The 25848-nt window shown below is 43.8% G+C and overlaps 1 protein-coding gene across 1 annotated transcript in view; it reads right to left on the minus strand.

Annotated features, from left to right (window-relative positions):
* Positions 1-25848, minus strand: part of CREB3L3 (cAMP responsive element binding protein 3 like 3) — a 180816-nt gene that overhangs the window by 68358 nt on the left and 86610 nt on the right. Inside the window, exons 5-6 of the mRNA XM_069649389.1 lie at positions 21173-21307; positions 15455-15561 (exon numbers count right to left, since the gene is read on the minus strand). Of these exons, the coding sequence (XP_069505490.1) occupies positions 15455-15561; positions 21173-21307 (242 nt within the window). The remainder of the gene's footprint in view (positions 1-15454; positions 15562-21172; positions 21308-25848) is intronic.

Here is a 25848-nt window from a genome sequence, read left to right on the forward strand (position 1 = left end):
AGCTGCCATGCATACTTCACTTCAAACATTAATCAAACTATTTGATGTATGGACAAACAAGTCCACTGAACATACTCAAAAATTAGACAAAATCCTGGAATGGCAGGAGCATGCCCCCACCCTATTTTCAAAATATGCTAATGCAAAGAAAGTATGTGAATCAAGTGATACACTTGTAGTATTGAAAGCTTCTTTAGGTACACAAACTTCTGGCCCATTGCAAACTTTGGTGAGTCATCTCACTGAGCACAGTACACCATCCAAATCTTGTGCATACACAGCCGTTCCATACATTGAAGGCATAATTCATAGTGCCGCGGTTCGTCCAAGTGCTTTTGCACAAGGTCTAGCCACTACTCAGTCTGACTCTGGCATCTCATCAACTACCAATGCTCCCTATGAAATATTTACAGATAAAGCGCAGACAGGTGCTGGCAAGGGGGTCACTCCTAAGAGGGCGGAGTCAAAAATAATAAAAACAAAAAAAACAAAAAACCAAATCACTATCAATCAAGATCACACATCCAAAACTAAAAATTTTATTCGTCAGATTCACTTGCCGAAAAAAAATACCTTAATTGCTTCCTCAGCAGTATCAAAAAAATATCAACAATTGGCCTTGTTGCGCACCTCGACTATCTCCTTGACTAAAAATCTCAAAAGTGCGCCTATTGTGCCGCCTTATGCCCCATTGGATGCTCTGGTGACTGCAATTAATGACCCTAAATCATCAAATTTCACTCCACCTAATGAAAGAGATATCACCCTGAATCCCTCATCTTCTAAAGTCAGTAGCTCTTCCTCAGAGCTCCATCGTTTGGAACTTAGACGGGCTGTTGATGCCTATATGTCAGATCAGGGCTTCCGCAAACATGAGTCCTCTCCTGTAACTCAATTAATGCAGACTAAACAGGCAATGCCCGAGGTTGAACAAGATCGTCAACCTGTGAGTAACCCTTTGTCTGTATCTACCGAGCCCAAGGCATCTCCCATCAAGCATTGTTCTGAAACTAACTTTTTGCCCATGCCCTCATCTGATAAGTCTGGGAAATCACTTTTGGCTGCAATTGTTCCTGAACTATTTAGCCTACTTAAAGCCACCATTGCCAAGGATCTTCAAACGCCATCTAGTGTAGCTTTAACTAGTGATAAAAAACTTCTCGCAAGTCACTCGGTTTCTTTGGCTCCCAATAATAAATTCATCACTACTCAACTTACTCCAAAACGTTTAGCTAACTTCTGTCTAGTGTTGAAATGTCGTCCGTTGCCATATAAGCAGTTTGTTTTGAACAGAAACTCTATTTTGAATATCTTTGCTGACATAGCGGCACTTGAGGATATCAGCTCGGACGATTTAACATTGGTAGATTTCTTTGACAACTCGAACTTACATATTGTGAGACTTTGGATGCAATCTCGTGTAATCCAAAACGCAATATGGTTAGCAAGAAAGGACTTGTTTGACCTTGGTTTTGAAGTACACTCTGAATCTAACTCAAATCCGCAGGTTGCCCATCAACAACATTTTTTTAGTCAGTCAAAACATGCTACATATGAAAGCCATTCGTATGGGCCTAAAGAATCCAGAGCTTTTATAGGTTCTGAACACCAGCAGTAACTAGACCAAGCTCTGACAACAAGTGAATTCACACTTTTAAGTTGGAACTCCAGGGGCTTTTCTCATCTCTTGAATAATGATCTGAGTTCACTAAGCAAATACAATCTGATTATGTTACAGGAAACTTGGCTAACTAGCATGCCAATTTGGGACACACATGATGTTTTAATTAATACTGCTAGCAAGAGTTCTTGTGGCAGACCTTATGGTGGTCTTTTAACAGCCATTCAAGCGAACATTAATACCAGTCTCACTTTCTGGTCTTCACCTAATCCCTTTATGCAAATGTCACGGTTAAAATTGGATGCTACCTCGTTTGCCATTATTAATGTATATTGGAATCCGGCAGGGATAACGGACGAACGCTTTTTGGAAATGTTGAGCGATATGATCAGTCTGGTCTATATGGACAACACAGTACACAAAATTTTGATTGCTGGTGACTTAAATCTAGATTGTATAGGTGGGAAAACCTTAAACTCCCAAATTCGAATTAAGAAATGGTTACAATTTGTAAAATATCACAATCTCTATAGACTCAATGGTGCGTTCAAATCCGATATCCCTCCAGGTTCAACATGGCATAGAGGGAAGTCTTCCACCATCATAGATTATATGTACATGAATCTCAGCTGTTTCTCTGATGTAATAGACTTTGAAATTGTACAATCTGACGTGAGTGACCATAATCAACTGACGGCCAAACTTCTGTTCAATGGTGTCCCAAACTTGCAGAGAGATAAATATCAACATTCTCAATTGATCACCAATAATGCAGGTAATAAAGTAAGATGGACGGACAAAGCTTTAGCCCGCTTTTACACACATTTGAATCATGAAGGTAACAAAATTCAACTGAATGTAGCAAACTCTAACATCTGCTATTCTGACATGATTCAAGCCTTTCGACCTCCTCTGGCGAGCACTGTATCTAAACCTAAGACTCGACTTCCCTCTCTTCATAACTTCAACTCTGAAGTCAGAGATCAAAAGATATTATTCAGACTTCAAAAAAGAGAAGCTATGAAATTACCTCATAGTATTCGTTTCAGTCAGTTATTAAAAATCAAAACCAGTTATAGAAACTGGATTAAATCCAGGCGTGCCACATTATACCATCTTGACAGCCAACTGTTATTGGCTACTATTCAAAGCCTGAATATTGCTAATACCTGGTCCCTGCTCAATCAAGCCACAAATGGGCCTCAGGCTATAATACAGGCCAACGAAGTCACTGAGGCGGACTGGATTTCCTATTCCTCTATTTTATATAGTATTCCAAAAGGGGGTTCCGCACCATCATCTGATAAGTTCACGACGAAGTTTCATCTAAATTTTGATTTGGATGATATTCGCCTGTTTATCAAGAAGTCCAGTCGCTCTGGTGCATGCGGCCCTGATGGTTTATCTAACAGAATGTTCAAAGACCATCCAGACATCTGGTCCAAAATACTATTTCAAATATTTTCTACCATTATTAATACGCAAACGCTCCCCCCGTCTTGGACTCACTCAATAATCATTCCCATTTTCAAGAAAGGGAACAGGAAAGACCCTACATGTTACAGACCCATAGCATTATTGGACGCTCCCGGTAAGATCTTCTCACGTATAATTTTAAGAGAGTTTCAAAAATGGACTATGCAGGCTGGACTTAATGATCCTTTTCAAGCAGGCTTTGTGGCACAAGTAGGCACTATTCCTAATATTTTCACTCTAAATACACTTCTTTCTGAGCATACTGTCCGGAAACAGATTTTATTTTTAGCCTTTGTTGACTTTAAAGTCGCTTTTGACTCTGTCGACAGATCTCTTTTATTCTCAAAATTAATTAAATACAATTGCCCCTCTTCGCTGACATCACTAATAGTTCTCCTACACATAAATACTACCATGCAGGTCAGACTTGCTTTGGGGGGCGATCTGTCGGCTAAATTCAAAACACACAGAGGATTGAAACAGGGGTGCATTTTGGCCGCCTCTATATTTAATTTTTTTATTTTTGATTTGGGCACTGCTCTTAAGCAGATAAGTAGTGACTCTCCGAGTATGGGTTTGACCAAAATCCAATATCTTCTGTATGCAGACGATTTGATTCTCATCTCAAAAACTCAAAGTGGTTTACAAAATCTCTTAAATGGTCTGGAATTGTATGTGGATGCAAACCACCTAAATATAAACATGAATAAAACACAAATAATGGTTTGCAAATGGCACACGGGAGTAAAAGTCAAACCTTTCACATGGAAATTGCATAATTTGGCCCTTGTCAAGGTTCCCACATATAAATATTTGGGGACTTTGATTATTAACACTCCTGCAAACCCCAGTCAAGATTTGGAAACTAAGGACAAACTTCAGACTTTAGTTGCCCAGGCTAAATTGTTAATGGGCAAATTTGGCAAATTCACAACAAAACATGTAGTAACTTTCTATGTGCAGAAAGTCCTTCCAATCTTAATTTACGGGTCAGAGGCCCAGGCCCCCAAAAAAGAAATTTGGTGGGATAGATTGGAAGCATCTTTCTGGAAGCAAGTACTACATGTTCCGGCAAGTACTCCGCTGCCGTTGATTAGGTTTGAACTGGGCTCTCTTTCTATTTTTTCGTATGTTACTTGGAAATACTGTGCATTTCTTCGAAAATGTCTTCTCTCTCTTGATCGCCCAGATATCTTGGGTCAGGTGGCTGTCCATCTATTAAGCAGAGATCGATTGTTCTCCCAACAATGGTGTAAGTTAACTCTAAATGTATTAGCTGATGCATCAATCTCGCTGGAGCTTCTATTATCAAATGAAGGCAGCGCAAAAAAAAAAATTCAACAGCATGATTGGTGTACTACCCAAAATAAATGCGTAACTTACAAAGATTTCAAACGGAATTTATTTGGTCACAAGCGTCACAGTGTCATGGCTGATTATTTGGTCAAATTTCCATGCTCCAAAATACGTCACAAGCTGCTTCGCTTTCGTTTAAACTTGTGGCCGACTCGAGATGTTTTGTCTCGCAGAAATTTAATCCCGAAGGCTGAAAATTACTGCCGATTTTGTAAAGTTCTAGACCAGAAAGAGACTTTGGAACATTGTATAGTGTACTGCCCTCAATTAGCAGCGACTCGTAAGCTATACTTCAAAAATCATTTGGAAGAACAAAATAGGTATATACACAAAGATCTGTGGCAATTCATCTTTTCATCACCTAAGCTAGTCATAAAGATAGCCACCATACAATTTCTGGATGCTGTATTTCCTAATGATCACAATAAGCTGTAGTCAAATCCTATTGAACATCAAAAAGAATACCAACTGAGTAGCCCAGACTGTTAAATTCATTTACTGAAATTGTTGTTTTTGTACAAGTTTACTGGTAAATAATCATGAAATGCAATTTGCTTTGTTTTCTCTTGTATGTGGAAAATTTGAAAGGTTGATTGTATTAACCAAACAAATAAATATTAAAAAAAAAAAAAAAGTAAAGAAGAGCAGAAGTGGTGAGTGGAATGCAGAGGCCTGGGGGCAAGTACGAGGACTGGTGGGGAAGCCTGAGACCTGTGTGACCCTGGAGGTGCAGCAGGTAACCAGTCAGCAAACAGAACTGAGTTAGGGAGAGTGAGAGGGAGGAGGGCAGTAGGCAACAAAGAGTGGAGGTTAACAAGGGAGACGGAGAGAGAAGAAGGAAGAGAAGAGGAAGGTTTTGAGGAGCTTGCAGAATTTAAGGCTCAAGACGGATAGAGGCAGGGAGGCTGTTCCAGGGGGAAGCACCTGCAGAGGCAAGAGATCTACCCCTAAATTTCTGTTTTGAAAAACGGCTCACCCAAAGAGAGTTGGAGGAGGCCAAGCGAAGGGCTCTAGAAGGAGAGTATTTAGGGAGAGAGAGTTTGTTATGTACAAAGGGAGGCTTTCACATAACCAGTAGTTTAAAGGTAAAGAACCTTTTATTTGTAAGTTGATGACATAAAACGACCCCCAGCAGGAGGAGTACAATCTTCCCACTAAGGCCCTGCTTCTTCACTGGCTCTCCTTGGAACCCTGCTACATAAGATGCAGTTCTATGTTCTATAGTATCTAAGTGACAATAGACATAGTGAAGGAAATATTATACACTCATGGTTTAACAGGTAAACATTGGAAACACTGCACATCCTAACACCTCTCCTCCTTAAACATAACAAGTAACTGTGTGGGTGAGGACCCACTAAAATTGAAACCTGTAAAACAAATATTGAACAACTGAAATTGAAACCTGTAAAATAAATATTATACACTCGTGGTTTAACAGGTAAAACATTGGATGCGCTGCAAGTCCTGGCACAAATCAAGAGCATAGATATAGGACATCTAGTGGTTGATTAGGTAGAGTCACAAGAAAGTCCCTGTCTCCAACTAACTGAAGACAAATTAACATTGAAACGGAAAAGCCACCCTTTCCTTATTCCAAATAGCTCCTCCTTTGACCAACACTGATGAACCCAAGTCTTTCACAACTTGCTTGGGTTCAGAAAACAACGAGGCTCCTTTACGAACTTTGGTGGGGAGCTTGACTTTAATCCAATCACCCTCTTTGACCTTGAGTTCCCTACAACAATTCTTCTGATCATACCTCTCCTTGGATCTAACTCCAGCTTCAAAAATTCTCCTTTTTACACTCTCTAGATCCACATCCACCATTTTTGATTTGCCCATCCAACCTGGACATAAATGAGTATTTGGTTTTCTTCCTCTCAAGATCTCAAATGGACTCACGCCTGTGACACTATGGGTAGTTAGCCTATACTGGAACGTGCGTTCCATCACTGTTCTCACCCAATCTCCTCCAGTAGCCACCGCTATCCTAATAGCCTCCATCAGAGTCCTATTAAATCGTTCCACACACCCATTACTCTGGGGATGATATAAAGAAGTATTCACCTGCTCAATCCCATGATTCTCTAAGAATTCTTTAAACTCTCTGGAAACAAGTTGGGTCCCATTGTCAGACAAACACTTTCTTGGAAACCCTTCTCTCCAAAACAGTTGTTCCAAAAATCTGATTATACTACTACTGGATATGTCCTTGAGTACACATACCTCCGGCCATTTTGATAATAAATCCATGACTACTAATAGGTAGCTATCTCTGCCACCACCAATATTAAATGGACCGAGGAGATCCAACGCAATTTCGTCCCAAGGGACACGCGGGGACTCCCTCACTACCATGGGAACTTTTTGCACTTTCAAGCCTTTGTTTCCCTCAATACATTCCACACAGTCTTTGACTTGTTCCTCTATGTCCTTGTCGATACCAGGCCACCAAAATTCAGACCTCACAAGTCCCTTCGTCCTGGCCAGACCTAAATGCCCAACATGGGCCAACTCCAAAACAGACTTCCTCATACCGACTGGCACAACCAGCTGGTGACCCTTGTATAAATAACCATCCTGAATCCATAGCTCCTCCCTCACTTTGGCAAAACCATTCATCTCGCCCCTGTGGCTCTTAATTTTACCTTCTGCAACCAGAGTAAGTACTCCTTGATATACAACATCCTCCGTGCAAGACACATCCCACTCACTTTTCTTTAATGTTTCATGCACCTGGAATATTTCTGCACTCTCCTCTGAACTTGTAAAGTCACTATCGTCAGAAATTTCCCTCTGGACAGATCTAGACAAGGCGTCTGCAACCACATTAACCTCCCCCTTTACGTGGAGCATGGTATACTGTAACCCTTGCAATGCCGTGACCCATTTCATAATGCGTCTTGACACTCCCTCCAAACCACCTTTCGTAAAAATTCCAACCAAGGGTTTATGGTCAGTGCAAATGGTGAAACTCCTCCCCCACAAGAATCTTTTAAATTTCTCGACACCCCAAACGGATGCTAGAGCCTCCTTCTCAATAACTTCAAAGACCTGGACGCAAAAGCCACAGTCTGTAAACCTGTCTGATCCTCCTGCATCAGAACAGCCCCAACACCATAATCACTGGCATCAACAAAAAGCAATGTGGGTTTACTTTCCTCAAATATTTTCAAAATGGGAGCATTGACAATAGCCTCTTTTATCATCAACAATTCTTTCTTGCACCGGTCACACCATTTAAAAACGACTCCCTTGCGAGTGAGAAATCTCATATTCCTCGACATTTCTGCTAACCCCTTGACAAATTTGCCGTAAAACTCCACCAGTCCCAAAAATGATAGTATGTCCCCTTTAGACTTAGGCTCCTCCATTCTTTTTATGGCCTCAATAGCCTCCTCCTTGGGTCTAACCCCTTCCCCAGTGATCTCATGACCCTGGTACACCACTTTGTTGGCTTTAAAAGTACATTTTTCCAAGGCAACGGTGAGGCCTGCCTCCTTCAAAATATCCAAAACTCTTTTCAAACGAACATCATGCTCCTTCTCATCGCTCCCACATACAAGAACATCATCCTGATAACACATCACCCCTTTTTCACCCCCAAGTAATTTATGCATAATACTCTGAAACACACTTGCGGCTGAGACCAAACCAAATGGCATGCGAGCACACCTGAACAATCCAATCGGGGTGATGAAGGCGGTGAGATCCCTGGAATTAGGGTGCAATTCAACCTGATGGTAGGCCGATTTAAGATCTAGTATGGAGAACACTTTTGACCCAGCTACTCCCACCATCAAATCATCTATTCGGGGAAGAGGAAACCTGTCTGCCACAACCATGCTGTTTAGATGTCTAAGATCTATACAGAGCCTCAAAGACCCATTGCCTTTTCTGACTACAACTATAGGACTGACCCATTCAGATGCTTCTATCTTTTCAATGACACCATCTCTTTCCATTCTCTTGAGTTCTTCCTCTACATCTCCTCTAAGAGCAAGAGGAATAGTTCGCAGTTTTGCAATCTTAGGTACAGCTCCTTTCTTTAGGCGAATTACATGTACAAAGCCCTTAAGACACCCCAATTTCCCAGATAACGTGGTTTGTATCTCTGTGGGCTCTCCTCCCGCAACAGACATTACCTGCTCGGGATGACTTGCCTCAAGCCTTATCTTCAATTCAGCTTGATCACTCCATGACAACAATTCACCCCCTCTGTTGGTAACATACACATAACCTTTGGCCTTCCTGTCCTTAAACTGTAATTCAGCATCAAAGCAACCTATAATATCTATGGGAACATCTCCATAAGCATTTGCTTTAACAGTATTTTCCCACAGAGTACAACTATCGAATTTGTTCCTCCACACTTCCACACTTATCAAGGTGTAGTCAGCACCACTATCCATTAGCATGCGTACTGGTACACCTCGAATTACAACCTCAGCATAAGGTTTCTGCGTTTTCACTCTGCCATTGACAGCATTCACTGTAAATACCACTTCTCTGCCATCCTCACAATATGACTCATCTTCATAACTTGCACTTATTTCATGCACTTGATTTGACCCAGCATTAAAATTTCTACAACATCGGGCAATGTGCCCTCTCACACCACACTCATTGCATATGATATGAATAGCAAAGCAATCCTTATCCGAGGCTATATGCGACAAGCTTCCACATCTAAAGCATCGTCTCCCTGGAAAACCTCTGGATTGTCCTGAATCCCTAACCATCTTGAAAGAATTCATGTCTTTGGGAATCCCTCTGCTATCTTTTGCAGGAACCCATTGACGCCATCCTCTGCCAGTTGCCGGTCTGTTCTCTTCGCTCCTTTTAGCATTCTGCGAGGCGCGTCTTGGATTCCACGTACTCTGCCTCTGAACAACCTTTGACACCTTCAGCACTGAACCCTGACTCTCATCCAACTTGGGTTTACCATTGTTCACAGTATCCGATTGAAGAACTTCAATGCACTTATCTCTGTGTTCCACCATTTTCGCTATCTCAATTGCTCGATCCAAAGTGGGGTTCCTCTCTTTCCATAGTTCTTTCCTAATACTGTCATTGGAACATTTAATCATTAGCTGGTCTCTCAAGTGCTCATCCTGGCAGTGAGTGAATTTGCATTTCACTGCTAAGCCCCTTAAAGCCGTGACAAAATCCTCGATACTTTCCCCATTCTTCTGCTCTCTCGTGGCAAATTTATATCTTTCCAATATAATGTTCTCCTCCACTCTAAAATGCCTGTCCAGTTTGGCTAATGTCCTTTCATATGGACCAGCATCCAAAATGTCAGAAGGCTCCAGCAATCTCTTTAAGACCTCTTGGCCTGCAGTCCCCAAACAGTGAAATAGCAATGCCTCCTTGCGCTCATTGGAGTAGTTGGCACCAAACACTGCTAAGGCATATTTGCTGAATCCTTCCTCCCAGTCTTCCCATCTAACCCTGGGTTCACCTGGCACTGCCAGAAAAAACACAGGAGCAGGCACATTTGCCATGTCTCAAAGTTGCAGAATAGAATAACAAGCTTGCAATTCTGGTTTAACCAAAAGAGCTCCCACCCACACAGGTAGGTGACACTAATTAAAAGATAGCTGCTTGGTTATCTACTCACCCTGGAGCGCCTCACCAGGGTCATCGGTGGCGACTCCTTTCTCAACCTTGCTCAGCGTGGGGCCAGGGTGTCCAATGGCCGCTCGGAAAACACACAACCCAAAATCCAATTATAAAAGTGCCAAAGCCGTGTCTTTGCCAGCCCAGTCTCCACAAGTTCAACAAAATTGCAGGGGTCCAATTCCAGCTCCCACGGACCACGGAGACTCCAGGGGTTTTCCTCTGGCGCTAGCAATGTCCCTCCGGTGGATGCCACACACTGGATGTCAGGCCGTCAATAATCCACTGAAAAAGGCCCTCCCTCAGGCAAGTCAGGCTGGCTCCGCTCCACAGCCAGCACACTAGATCTGTAGAAAAGGCGCTGGGGGTCGATAGTGTGGGCCCCGGCCCCAGAAAGCTTTGCTGGCTATAAAGAGGGTCTTGAACTTGATCCTTGCAGCCACAGGGAGTCAGTGGAGGGATTTCAGTCGATGCTGCCCACTGCACCCCCAGGTTCAATCAGAGTGACATGAGCACATAGGAAGCCTGGCTTCTGGGAGATGAGAGAAAGGGAAAGTGTTATTGAGGAGTTAGGGTGCTGAAGGGTGTGGGGAAGGCCTAGACGTTTCTACCAGATTTCCCCTCTTCTGCTCAGCATGCTTTATCCTGGGGTTCATTATGGAGTGTCAACTGGTGTGTGGCATCTAGGGGACAAGCATCGAGAGAAAGTCCAGTACATACATACATAACAAGAGCAACGACTGTGGACAGAGGCTGGTGGCAGACATACATATATTGTCCAAGGAAGTCCAAGCAAACACAGGCCATACTCCAAATTATTATAGATCTTATTCGAAGGAACTATACAGGACACTAATCTGAAATACGGTGACTCTATTACGGAGAACGAGCAAGCTTTTACAGTGAACGTCCAAGGTCTCAGCAGGATATCTCAGGGGCAACGCGCTCGTCTTGGAAGCAAGACAATGCGAAACGCGTTATAAATAACCCAAGCTGGACATTGGAAACAGAAAGAAGTGTGCCAAAGAACATGCTGCGCTCACGATGGCAATTTGAGACATTATCCGGAGAAATGTCACCACAAATGGAGGCGATGAGGCAGAAGACCCCAGCCACTCGAAAGCGTGGGTTGATGACCTGCAGCAGCATGATAACAAAGCTGCTGCGGCTTGAGCCCTGTTGAGCAGGAAGAATGCCAAACAGAAAGGTCTGCGGCAGCAAATGTTGGGACATGGAAGCTAGAAGGAAGGGCACGTTTGGAGCTGGGGCGCGGGGCTAAGAGCATACAGTCCAGGTTCAGTGGAAGAATGTTGCAGTGCCACCTAAAGAGCCAGAGCTGCTAAAGGTACAGGCTACATGGCCTGGAAGCTCCATGTTACCCTTGCCTGCTCCAGCTCCTCCATGCAAATTGTGTAATTGTGGACTCGGCTCAGGAGTAGCGTCAGCAGATGTGTCTCCTTTGGAGTGCTCTGTGGCCACCTTGGGGTCATCAGGCATGGGCAGCTGGCATATCTGTTATCCCTGGAGTGCCGATTGATTGAAACAGTGGGTGCAGCAATCTGCGAGGGGCTTCCATTCTATAATCTCCTTACCTATGCTTGAAGGCCTCATGCTGCCTTTGACTGTTCATGTCATGTGTTGGTGGAGTGCACAGTCTGAGATTATGGTTGTTCGTCCTTTTGTGAAGTTGCTTCTTGTATAACTGATCATGATCTGGATGTATGTGCACTAACAGAAACTTGGTGATTTAGTGCTGAATGTGTAACGTTAGCACCAGCCCTTCCTACAGGCTATAGTGTGTTCCGATTTGACAGACTTTTAGGAAAAAAAAGGGGGGTCTATTATATACAAAGCAAGTCAAGAAGGTTGGGTGGTGAATACTCCCGGTATACAGGTTTGTGAGCTGCTCCATGTGAAAATCAAGACACATCTGGAAAACACTATAAATAGTATCCTGATATACAGACTCCCGGTGAGAATGCGTCATTGTGTACACCAACCAAGTAACGTATTGTTGCTATTGCTTAAGCCTAATTCTAAGGTTATGGTAATGGGCGATATGAACCTAGGGTTTGGGTTGTAAAAATGACCCTGCTGCAAAAAGCCTTGAGACATCCTTGGGTTATTGGGCTTTGTGCAACTGGTGAAAGTACCAACTCACTCCAAGGGAAACACATTAATTAACAATGTTAATATTAATGATGTCTTATTGTACCCATGCCCATGGTTGGATCACTTTTTTTATTCAAATAAATATATCTTGCATGCAGCAGATAAGGACAACGGTAATTAATCATTTATCAAAACCTTCAGAAACTTGAGAACATTATCGCCGTCAGCTGTGGAGGAGTGGTTACTACCTCAAGTAGCTGAGGTTGAGAGTCTTGACTCTGTTGATGACATAGCTAAAACCGTCTAGTAGACGACGCAGAAGGCAGTTAATTCTTTAGCGCCACTCAGAACTAGACTGGTGTCAATTAAAAAAGTGAACACGTGGTTCACACAAGATCGGCAAAAGTTAAAAACTGCAAAGAAATAAATGCTTTTACGTGTGGAAATCATGGAGATGAGCAGGATATGGAGGATTATTGTGAAGTCTCCAAAGTGTTCAAACTTCCTATTGTTGAGGCCAAGAAAACCATGTTTGATTCTCGAATTGGGGAGCCTGGGCATGAGTCCAAAGAACTCTTTAGGGTCCTGAAGGAACTGTAAGACCCATGTCTAGGCGGAGCAGAGTGGGGCTCATCTATTCAAGAGGCCCTGATGAGCAAAACGATTTAACAAAATATCGAGGCCAAAAGGAAAATGGTGGATCATGTAGAGTTGGTGAAAAAAAGCACTGCATGAAGAATTTCAGAGTGTCTCAATTTTACTTTCATTCTGTTACTGAGGCAGAACTGTCGGGCATTATTGATAAACTGAAGCCCACAAATTACAAAGGGGACCCATGTCCAGCTGTCACTATTAAAGCAAGTACTCCTATATTGCTTGGAACCTTAACTACATTTGTCAATGCCTCTTTCACAGAAAATCATGTTCCTGACATGATTAAAAGTGCATGGGTCACAACGCTGCTGAAAAAGGTCTCTGCCCCTTCGAGCTGAAGAATTACAGGCATATTACAAACACTCCTTTTTTATTAAAAATGTTAGACATGTGGCATATCTGGAGATTTGAGAGTATTTTAATAATCACAACATTCTACATAAAAGGCAATTCGGTTTTCAACAGGGACAAGGCACGGAAACAGCATTGGTGGACTTAAAGTCCAGCCTTTTACGAGTAATGGATAAGGGACAAACAGCTCTCCTTATGTTATTATCCGCAGCCTTCAACCTGATGGATCATGTTTTGCTTATCACAGGTTGAAGGAAGGGGCCGCTTTTTATGAAGCAGCTGCAGCTTGGATTGGATCATTCTTAAAAAAACAGATTGTGCAGGGTTAGTAGCGATACAGCGGCGGCAGCACCAATAGTGCTGCCGTTTGGAGTTCCTCAGGGAGCCTGTTTATCGCCCTTCCTGTTTTTCCTGTCCCACTTTGTAATCTGTTGGCAGTAAATGACATTGGTTTCACAAATTATGCAGATGACACACAATGTGTCCTCCCACTTTCTGGCGATTATGCGCAAGATGCAAAAAGGCTAAATGAAGTCTATGATATTATTCATGTCTGGATGATGGAGAATGGTCTTGCCCTGAATAAGGAAAAGACTGAATTGATGGTTGTAGAAACTGCACAAAAAATCTGCCATCTGGGAGCAGATCATAGGATGTTTCGGGTGGCAGGTTGTGATATAGAAGCAAAAAAAGAAAGTTAAAACATTGGGAATTCATTTGGACAAAAACTTAAATATGAACGTACAACTCTCTATATCAGCATATTATGTCAAGCTGTTAGCACAAATTCGCCCCTACATTTCCAAGGAAAATTGCGACACAATAGCAAGAGCTATTATGGGGTCTAAGATTGACTACTGCAGTAGCGCATCAGTTGGTATCAAGAAGGCAGATTGTGCCCGATTGCAGGTAATACAAAATAGTGCCGTCAGAGTGATTGCCGGACTTGGACGGAGAGGCCATGTATGCAAAGCAAGAAGAGAATGACACTAGTTCAATTGAGGCTAGGAATGAGTTTTGTCTCCTTGTAATTGTACATAAATGCCTAGTCGGCTCAAGTCCTGCATATTTGAGTGAGGCCAGAACTCTCAGATCCAATAACACACATGAGCTGAAGGCACCCCGATGTATACTCGAACAAGGCACTAAGAGTGCCGTCTTTGCAGCATCCCCCAAAGCCTGATCTTAAAGAGGTGAAGGTTACTGAAACGTTTAAGAAGACATTTAAGACTTTGGTCCTCAGATAGTTTAGCTCCCTCTGGTTGCAGCTCTGACCCGCTGTACCCTTGCTGGGTCTCCCTATGTTGTGTCTGTTTGTCTTGCGCCAATAAGCCTCTGGGTCCATAGGTGCGTGGTACAAACTTGTAAAGTAAAGTAAAGTGCTTTCCCAGATGGTGATCTACTGGGATTAACCCATTGGCCAAGCCCCCTATGCCTGGACTTTTTTTTAGTTGCCTCATGTTGGAATGCCCTAGTTTTCATAGAGTTGAGGTGTATATCTGAACCGTAACCTTTAACACACACCTGTCCCAAGAGGCACTCATTAGCCCCTATCTAGGTTCTCATCAGTCTCATATTCAGGCTTTTGAATGATTTTCTGTCATCTTTTTGACTCTTATTCTGAGTAGAGTGTAGAACAGATTTGAGTACTACACGGGTCAATTAGAAAATCCACAGGCTCTGTATCAGCGCCATCATGCTATCTGGCAACACCAAGACATTTTTTGCACCTAAATAAATTGTTTGCACAGAGCATGAAAGCCAACAACTTCTCTGTTAACCGATTACCCATAGGAGCAGAGTTTACTATACTCATGGTGGTGGACGCAGCACCTTCCATTACTATTATTGTCTAACGATGACATTATTATTTTAATTATATTTATTATAAGTTCTATTATCAATGTAATAGTTATTAACATTAATAGTAATAATATTATTGTTATTAATATTAGCAGCAAAAACAATCATAATTTACGTAGAGACAGAATGAATTACCCTTGAAACATGCTACAAAAAAGCTCAGTACACATAAGATGAAAATGGAAGAGTGTCAGAAAAGCAAAGTCAACAGAGATACCTATGCAGCAGAAGCCAGACTCCACCGAACTCCTGGAAACAGCAAAGCAACAGCAACAAGCTCGAAACAAATATGAAAACATTCAGGAACACATGTCCGGTAACTTGCTCTACCCATGCAAGCCTGGAGAAAGAATCACGGCTGGGACTGCACCCGTAAGTGTCATGCGGAGCACTTACCGGCTCTCCAAACCATCAATATACTCTTTCTTCTTCTTTCGACTTTCCTGGGCTGACTGCTTGTTCCGGATCTTTCTCCGGATCTTCTTCAGGATTCTTTCTTCATACTATTAAACAAAGATGCAGAATGCCTTCAAGAACACCCCAACATACGCTTCTTGGCACACCTGCCAGAAGTGATTAATCGAATGTTAAATTCACTTTATAATGCAAACAGTGCAAACTGTAGTTTCGACAAAGAGGGCCATAGCTTGGGATCGAAAGGGGAAATGAAGATCAAATAAAGAACATTGTGTCAAGAATGGGCAGAGAAATGAGCTCACGGGCTGGGTCTTGTGGTCCTTGCCAGACGTCAATTTCTGTTTCCCGGCACTGTGCATCTCCGGAAGAGCTAGCTTTGAAAACAAGCATTGGCAAAACCACTAGGCCTGGAAATGTAGAGGGTAGGATATGTTTGTAAAGCCCACAGGACATACAAGTCTAAACCGCTACATATGGAAAGTCGGCCTATTAAAGTGCCAATGCATGTTTTTGAAGATTTATCATAGAAGAGAATTTCCAATGCTACCACTCCATGATATTTCCCGGGTTGCCATGTTCCCTGTCTACTCTGCAGCATTATCTGTACTTTCATTTATCTGAACAGCCCCTACCATGCATTCTCCAGAAATCAGCCAGGTCTCCTCTTGCACGTGGCAGGGGCGTGTAAGGTGATGATGGGTGCAGTATGAATGCTTTTTAATCTTTCATACCGTTCCCATGAAACCCTCTGGTTTCCATTAGACCCTGCTGCTCCCTTCTCATAAATCATGCTATATATGTATATTGGATGGATTCTACTGTTCCCTGCGTCTTTGCAAACTGTCATATACAACGTATGACCAAAGAGTTTAGTGGTGTAAGAATAATCAGGATCACCCTCATTTTCTATTTTTCAGCAATAATGATATACAAAATCAGTTTCTCCTACTTTATGAAATTCTGTTCAGTTTTGTACAATGCACTGACACGAAATATCACTAGGTTACATTATGTTGATGCATACCGCGCACCGCTACCACCCAGGGGCTGTCTCGAGGCGCTGCCTTAACAAAAGTGATGCATTCCACAGCGCTCTCACAGCACCGTTGTAAAACTTAATGGAAACATATATACTCCGTAAAACTAATCTGTAATTGAAACTGTTTTCTTATATGATGCAGAAATTCATTCACTATATGCTGTAGTGCAACGTTGCCACAGGTCTTGTGCGAGAGTAGCTTAAGTTCCGGAAACTCCTCAGGGCCTTCCTCTTCTCTTTCTCCTTCTCTCTCCCTCTACCCTGATAACTTTTGTTCTTTGTTCCCCACCCTCCTCCCTCCTTCTCCTCCCTAATTCTGCTCGGTTTTTGCTGACTGGTTGCCTGGTTCACCTCCAGAGCCTTACAGTCCCAGCCCCTCTTCCCCCCCACCAGTCTTTGAACTTGCCTCCGGGCCACTGCACTATGTTCAGCACTACTGCACTTTCTGCTTACGCTCTGTGAGCGAGACAACCTCTCTGCACTTAACCCAGGGCCCTGTTGAACTGGACACCTTTGTTCCACCCCCACCCACTCTTCCTCGCACATCGGTCTGTACGCATGCATTAACTAAATGAACTAGGACTAGTAAGCTCGTCTGTACTGCCCCTCCCACCTATCTCTGCTCCTCCTCCCCCGCCCTAGCTGGTCGAAACTCTAACACTTCATACACTTGACTAGGAGAAATGCCTTCAGGCCTAGTATGCTACTTTTTCTGTTTAGATCATTCGGAAACTTCAAGGTCTAAGAATGGTGATCGATTCCCTTGTATTCCCTTGTTCCATTCCCGCCTTATGATATGATATTTATAACACGCTTAATACCCAGAGGCGGGATCAAACCTGCGTTGCTCCGTGTCGTCTTGCTTCCAAGGCGAGCATGTTGCCCCTGAGCTATCCTCCACGCCTTTGAAGCACTCCACCTGTGTATAAGCGCTGTACAAATAACAATTATAACAGCAGCAGTACATTGGAGTTGACATAACTGGGAAAACACTGCTCTAGTGAAGCTGTAATGGGCCTATACAGGGTACTCTCTGTATCATGTAGAAGTATTGTACGTTGTTTAACAAAACGATGCTCGCTACTACTCACCCCTTTCACCGCCAGGAGCTTTTTACTCCCTTTATGGAACCAAATGCACTTGCACTATCTTCCAAAAACACTTATCTAGAAGTATTAATGTTCCCTGAAAATATTATGCAGTAATGAATTCACTATAAAGTATCATGCTATGCTGCAGTTCAAAGCTATGACACACAAGAAAAACGGAATGCTCAACTGAAAGGTTATCATGGAGCTGTCAAACATAAGTAGCAATAGCCTTGCCAGGCATGTCCTGCCATTCAAACATGGTGCTAATGAAAATAGTGATTAGTAAGCTTGCAACGGTTCAATGAAAAGGACTGTGTGCATCGTGGAGCAGCAGATTGTGTTGGAATATGAGTCTGGTTATTACATTGGCCAGTCTGAAACAATAGATGCAGTAAAAAACAACATCCACCAACTTTCTCCTTAGCTTAAACAGTTCCACTGGATTCTGCAGAATGGCTGGCACTTTTTAAGAGCTTTCACCATGATTAATTATTTCTGCATCAAGAACATTTGATTTACACCGGGTTCCATCTACATACTGTTGCAAAAGTTCTGGTAGAGACCTAACGCTCACTCAAAACTGACCTAAAAAACAATGGCATCTAGGCATAGCAGCCCAAGTAAACAGATGAGCTGAGCTGTGATGGACGTAAAGCAATAAAACACTACCATAATATTTTACAATAAGGAATTTGGTCTCTAATTCATTTTTCTTCACATCTCTCCTTTACCCCCCTACTCTTACTTAAGTTGCATTTCAATCTTTCCTTCTTTGGATCTGGGTGGTGTTTCCGCAACATGCTCTGTGTGATAGTTGATTTCATGATTCTGGGATTCGCTGCTGCCTGCGCTATTTCATCTGCCCATCAACTGTGCCCTAGCTGTGCCCATCTGTTATAGCAACGGAAGCCTGCCATTCTGTGCCTGCCACAGGGCACCACGCCACAACCTCTAACCACCTCCCGTGACCCCTTTCAATGTTCAAATTCCTTTCCAACTGGTGACACTCTTGTAACCCCTAGATTTCTATCTCATGCTCCCATCGAGTTTCCATGCCCGCACCCCAATTTCCTCTAGATGGAGCAGCACCACCCCTTCACACACATTTCGGTCACGAAAGATTGTATGGGGAAACATGACTGAGTGCCCATTTATTCTCTTTCATCAGCCTCTTTAAATGACTAAATTTATATTTAAATTGTTCTTTATGCAAGTTAATATTAATACATTTTAACATTTCTCCTTTTCACTTCCTTTTTCTTTTCTTGAGTTGTTTAATTCCTTCTCTTTCCCAGTGAATCTGAGCTGATATTTATGTCTCAGTGTCTTTATTGTATTTGCTTTTCGTGTTTACCTTTGTACTATTTGGTTCTTTGTACACGTTTCCTTTGTTCCCATGCTGTCTTTCATTCTGCTTCTCACATTGTCTTTAGCCCATTATAGTCCTTATCAGTGCATTGCCGTGTGTCCGTCATCAGTTTCCATATGAATGTGGTGCCTTCTCTTTCTTCACTGTTTTCCCATTCTTTTCAGACTAGTCTGTTTCTTTCTGAATGGCTTAAAATCCTTTATTCTCACTATTTATTATATTATTTATTTATTTCTATTAAACGTTGGCAGATACGTTGGTAATGGTCATATGCATTTAATTCTTTATCAAGTGGCCCCATTCCTCTTGTATCGGATTTCTTAATGTGTAAATAGTTCGTTTTCAATTGAGTGCCTTCTTTTTTCTATGACTTCCTTCCGAACGTTTTTCTTTATGTTTACTCTTGGTACACGTCTGTATCTTGTATTCACTTGTATTACTTTCGTTTCACGTGTTTCACCATTCTTTTGTTTTAGAGTGCTTTTAGCCGATCTGTTAAAGTGCTTAAACTATGTTTTGATTTAGATGAATGCTAAATGAAAAGATAAAATAAACGGTACCTGTTCAGCTTCTGCTGAAGCACGATCGATCAGACTAACAGGTACATGTGGTCATGCGGCTCGTGCCCTGTCTAACAAATGATTGATGTTTCAATGTTGGTGGTTTATAGAGGGAGATTCCTGTGCATCGCTGTATGTAACTCGCCAGTGGCCTCTGCCCTCTACGTACGCTGATATCACTGTGAGGGTGAAGACGGTAGGTAGTTGATGCTTCTTTAAAAGTGCCAGGGATGAGTGTTCTCCTCCTTTCTGCATAGACTTGCATAATAGCCTGCCACTTAAGGGACCTAAGAAGTGCAGGGACTGGTCTGTGCTGTGACTTGCATATTAGTGAGCAGGAAGTCTCCGCTCCTTGTTTATTTATTTATTCATTTAAAGTTTTGTAATCTGCCAAATTGCAGGCGAGAGTCTTTGAAGAGCAGGAGGAATACACACGACAGAGAACTTTCAGCTAAGCACAACACTTACACATGTCCCTAGATAGCACTACTAACAGAAGCATATAGAAACGGGACAGAAATCATGTAGGCCACATCTGGTAATGGGGATCTGGGTGAGCTAGGAGCGCCCTACCCTTTACGATGAGTAGGGTCAGTCCTTGCACTCTAGGGGATTTCCTTTCAGTGATTAGGTTCTGAGGAACGCTGACTCTCTTCACATTCTAGTTGCCATTTGTGTGACTAGCATCTGGGTGTGTAGTAAGCCCAGACTCCTTTTTCTGGAATCTTGAGTGAGAGGAGACTCTGTGACATGAGTGGTTACACTCAGGCCACTCGGGTTTGCACAGGCAGTTCTACACCATTGCATTGGTTAATGTCTCATTGTTAAAGAGTGTTGGGATTACAGTGACCCCTGTGTCATTTTCTCATGTTTCTCTTTCATCATGCTTTTCAGATTGTCTTCAGTCCATTATATTATTTGGCGCAGTGGTGATTGAGAACTCAGTATGCCTTAGACCCTATGGTACGTCTCCCGAATAATGGTGCATGGGATGCAGTGAATGAAGTTGGTTGCAACCTATGAACCCTCCTGGTGATAGCCTTCTACCCTCCCATCACCTTGTGCTACTAGTTGCGATCGAGTGAGCAGATAGCCCATCCTGGTGATGGACTCCTACCCTCCCATCACCTTGTGCTACTAGTTGGGATCGAGTGAGCAAATAGCCCATCCTGGTGATGGACTCCTACCCTCCCATCACCTTGTGCTACTAGTTGGGATCGAGTTAGCAAATAGCCCATCCTGGTGATGGACTCCTACCCTCCCATCACCTTGTGCTACTAGTTGGGATCGAGTGAGCAGATAGCCCATCCTGGTGATGGACTCCTACCCTCCCATCACCTTGTACTACTAGTTGGGATTGAGTGAGCAGATAGCCCATCCTGATGCTGGACTTCTACCCTCCCATCACCTTGTGCTAGTTGTTGGGATTGAGTGAGCAGATAGCCCGTCTCAGCGTAGTTTTATACTGGCAATTGGGAGCTGCGTGAGCATGGAGATCCCACCGTATCCCCTTTGGCAGTTGGTGGCTGAGTTCTGAGTGAGCAGTGGGATCCCACACTATTATGCAAACGTGTGGGTGGTCAGTGAGACCTCATTCCTGGGATGATTTGTACCTTGATATCTCCTGGGAGTGTGTACCTTGGTTAGGGGGAGCTGGGTTGGCAGGGAGACCCCCTCCTTGTTCAGCAGCTTCTTCTCATCTTCAGTCAGTACCAGCTCCTGGCAGTGCCCTTGGTTCAGGTTCTGCAGAGTAGGGCTTTGCTGTTGCTGCGGCTTAAACAGAAAAGAGAGAGAGTCGTTAACCTGGGGGGCTGGATACCTGAAGGCTAAGAGGGTTTCCTCTGTCCCCGGCTGTTATTCTTCGGGCTCATTGTTCGTATTCGTTCCCTTTGAAGACCTCTGTCCCTTGAGTGCTCTGGGTTGGATCTCACTGATTACTGCCTCCCTGCTCTGCACCTTTACATTCATTGTGCCCTTTACGGTGCCCCAGCCATGTACACTTCACTGAACTCCTCTGTCTAAGCTCCCCAAAGCATGCAAAGCTTTCCCCACCGCCTGCATGTGTGGTGTATGTGGGTCCGGCCCATGTAATATCACTATGCAGCATCAACTGCTACCTGCCGGCTGCGCTGCTTCCTGGTGGTGTATCGCCTGTTCCATCTACTTGCTGCTCTGACTCCTGGAGTGTGCTCTCAATGTTCCCGCCAGCTGTGAGTTCACTTTTGGGCGCAGAAGGTCATAGTGAAAAGCATGGGCAAATAGGTGCTCATGCTCCTGCTAAAGACCCTACAAACACCTGGACCAACTTTATGATTGTCATTACACCCGCTAAATGGGCAGTCTGTGTCTCTGCCAGGGCTCTCCCCCTAAGCAATATACCACTAATTTGGAGAGAATCTTTTAAAAGCCTGATAGATGAAGATATTTACTATGAAGGAAACAGTCCTGGTTACGAGAGACTTACCCAGAGTCTTTAGCTCACTATCTTTCACAGAGAAGAAATATCCCAAACATATCAGTCTTTGTCCTGCCCTGGGGCAGTCCAGCACCGAAATGCTAGGCAATTCTCCTCTGAACAAAAGTACCAACAGCAACCCCAGACACGTATTTCGGTCTGGTTGGACCTCATCAGTAGGGTGGAGCTGCGCCTCTCTAAGAATAGTGAGCAAGGGGTCCCCGTCTGGATTCCCCTAGTAACTAAGGGTGAGAGCCAACGTTACTTAAATATGCAAATTAACAAGGGGGGGTCCTGGGAGTCCCTCTGCCAGACATGAGTCCTGGTTACAAGAGCCTTACCCAGAGTCTTTAGCTCACTATCTTTCACAGAGAAGAAATATCCAAAACATATCAGTCTTTGTCCTGCCCTGGGGCAGTCCAGCACCGAAATGCTAGGCAATTCTCCTCTGAACAAGAGTACCAACAGAAACCCTAGAAACGTGTTTCGGTCTGGTTGGACCTCATCATTAGGGTGGAGCTGCGCCTCCCTAAGAATAGTGAGCAATGGGTCCACGTCTGGATTCCCCTAGTAACTTAGGGTGAGACCCCCTATTCTTAGAGAGGCACAACTCTACCCTACTGATGAGATCCAAACAGACCGAAACACGTGTCTGGGGTTGCTGTTGGTACTCTTGTTCAGAGGAGAATTGCCTGGCAGTTCGGTGCTGGACTGCCCCAGGGCAGGACAAAGACTCATATGTTTGGGATATTTCTTCTCTGTGAAAGATAGTGAGCTAAATATTCTGAGTATCTCTCGTAACCAGGACTAATGTCTGCCAGAGGGACTCCCAGGACCCCCCTTGTTAATTTACAGAATATGCATGACCTGCTAGTTAATGGTGTTTGACCTTTGCAGACAGAGGCAGTATAAATGTGTCACCAAGAAGACAGCCTCTAGATGGTGTTTACACTGCATTCCTTTTTACTATGTGATTGTAAAGGGGGAGCCTGTGCAGGACATGCTCTTAGCTTTCTCTTCTATGGCCAAACCAACATCAACTAATTTGATAAGAAACACTGCTCTAATAGATATTACAAAGTCAGTAGCCTGGGCATCTGTGGGCAAAATAATGTGCGACTTATACAAGGAGGTCTGAAGCAAGGTTTCCCCAACAAGTTGTGCAGAATGTGCATGCCCGAAGGTCCAAGCAGGTCTGGCAGGAAGTCATGGGCATCCACATTCTGATAATCATGGGGGGAAGCAGTTAGCAGAACAATGTCCACTGTGACCCCCTGACCTGAGAGCAACAGGTTGAAGAGATGAAGCCCTAACAATGATTCATTCCTGGTTCAGGATTGTAGTTTTCCAAGGAAAGTGAAGCTCTTTCTTCTTAACACTCCTTTCTCTCAAGCTCTCCTCGCATTCTCAGCACTCCGCTGTATGATGCACAGAAGGGCCAGTGCTGACCCTCCTGTACATTTTCATACATGCTACAGAAGCAGGATAAAACAGCAGCTGTTAATATGCACTTCTACCCCCAAACGAAAATGGTAATTCATGTTTAATGTTTTACTGCACATGGTATTTCTGAAGAGCTACATGTTTGCTGTGAGTTCATGATGATAAACTCATAATTGTGCGGGGACCCTCAGATTTCTGCATGCGGTAACAGTAGTTAAGGCTTGTGAAAACCATAGCCAGAATACCGCTGCACTTATATTTGATCCTTAGGTGCCATGTTATGGATTATGTGCCAAATCATTTCATGTATTTGGTGTTCGAGGTAGAGGCTGCTGGAGAGTTCCATTCAGCACTGAATATGGTTAACTTTCATTGACTACAAATAATGGGCCTCATTATGAGTTGGGTGGTATTCTGGTGGTAAATCTGCCAGAATACTGTCCAACTGGCTGGCAGATTTTGGATTTACAGCCGTATTACAAGTGTTGGTGACGGTGTAAGTCCCTATTCATTTGGAGTCCATAGGACTCCATGGGGGATTTCGGCTGAATTACTGTAGCAGTAATTCCGCAGATTTTGCTGATTATTTTGGTGGAAAGTGGAAGGATTTACCCCCAGCATGATGCTGGTATGTCACCAGCTCCAGGGCCAATCTCGTATTATGGCAGAGCTGGGAAAGTGGCAGTAATTCCATTACCATAACTTTTCCCTCGCACCGCCATACTCGTAATGACCCCATCAATATCTCTATTCATTACGAAATGCCGGCACGCATGTGGCTGCAGGCTTCTAAATGCCCTTATATTTCAATGTATTCTTCAACATCGATCAATTCAGTCTTTCGAAACTCTGCCAGAGATCCCATGTGACATGAGGAGAGAGAAGCACTCGTGAGTTTTTGCAATGAGTTGACCTCGATCCTGCTTCATTATATCAGAGAACCTCCTTGTGTGGAACGAAGGCCAATTAAAGAAGCAATTGGAAGCCGGGAGTAATATCCCCACATGGGCAGCGTCAGAATCAATACCTCATCTGCGCCCCCACCGGGTTCTGAGTTATTCATGAGCGGCCACTCGATGGGTGACCTGGTGGAGTGCACGGGGCAGGAATGCAATCAATATCTCAGGGAAAGCTGGGTAGCCCCATACAGGGGTGGACTGGCCTATAGGGAACTCTGGAGATTTCCCGGTGGGCCTCTGCACCCTGGGCCTCTTTTGTGTGGTATTTCCAAATTTTCTCATAGGAAAAGCATTGTTCTTGCTGAAAATGTGTCATATGGGGCCACTTTGAACATTATTTCCAGGGCCTATTTTGGTCCCCAGTAATTTTTTCCAGGGCCTCTTTTAGTTCCCAGTCCACCCCTGGCCCCACACCAACAGAGCCGCGTGTGTGTCACATATCTGAAAAGCTCTAAGTGTTCCATCCTTGTGGTGGCGAAAAGGTTAATTAGCAGTTGCTCTCTAGGCCCCAAGTGCCTTCTGCTTCAGGGGGGCTAACAAGCAACTCCCCTTGGATTTTTTCTTTTCGTATGTGCATTTGCATGTGAGGGCACATGGCACATATCTAGCTGGGAAGCTAGGGGGCGCTGTACAGGTCATTTGGGGTTATCAGAGGTCAAGTTGTAGTAGTTTGGAAATCCCCTACTGCGTGGGTGGTATACGCCTAGACTATTGGAATGTGGCGGATGGTAGAGGTAGAAAGCTCACTTACCAATCAGTCCCAATATTATGAACGTTTACATGGGAGTGTGACAAACTACCCCTCTTTGTGGAAGTTTGCTTTGGGGGTTTAGGAGGCAACAGGCAAAAACCCGGAATCACCAATCATTCTCTATCACAAAAGCACGCATTGTTTTGACACAGGCGGTAAATAAGCACCCCACTACAAAGGAAAGACACTTTGAGGATTTGATAAACAGATATCACCAGTCTTGTACGGGTGATACGCAGCCTCGTTAGATGTTGGAAATTGGAAGTAAATAGGCTGAGAAAACACTGAATGCACTCCTCTTTTTGCTGTGTAAAGGGGGTGAAGGAAGAGGCTGGCCTGTGCTTTGGCAGATTTGGCCCTCATTCCAAGGTTGGTGCTAGTCATGGCGCTATTAGCGCCATGACTAGCACCAATACCGGTACCGCCACCGACGTGGCAGTATGGGGACTTACCAGTCCATTCCGAGCTTTGCGGGACCGGTAAGTCCCCATTTTAAAAGCCATTCCCCATTCCCATTTGAGCCCCCATAGGGCTCAATGGGAAGGGGGAAGGCGGCAATAAGGGTACCGCAAATTACGGTACTGTTATTGACCCTGGTATCCCTTTGCAGGTCCCGTCCTTAACGCCTGCTAAAAGCAGGCGTTAAGGGAAGGACCCGCAAAGGGACCTCGGAACAGGGCGCAAAGGGATTACCGGCACAGGTGTC

This window comes from Ambystoma mexicanum, chromosome 1p (assembly GCF_040938575.1).
Source record: "Ambystoma mexicanum isolate Mex_15411 chromosome 1p, UKY_AmexF1_1, whole genome shotgun sequence".
NCBI classification, from domain to species: Eukaryota; Metazoa; Chordata; class Amphibia; order Caudata; family Ambystomatidae; genus Ambystoma; species Ambystoma mexicanum.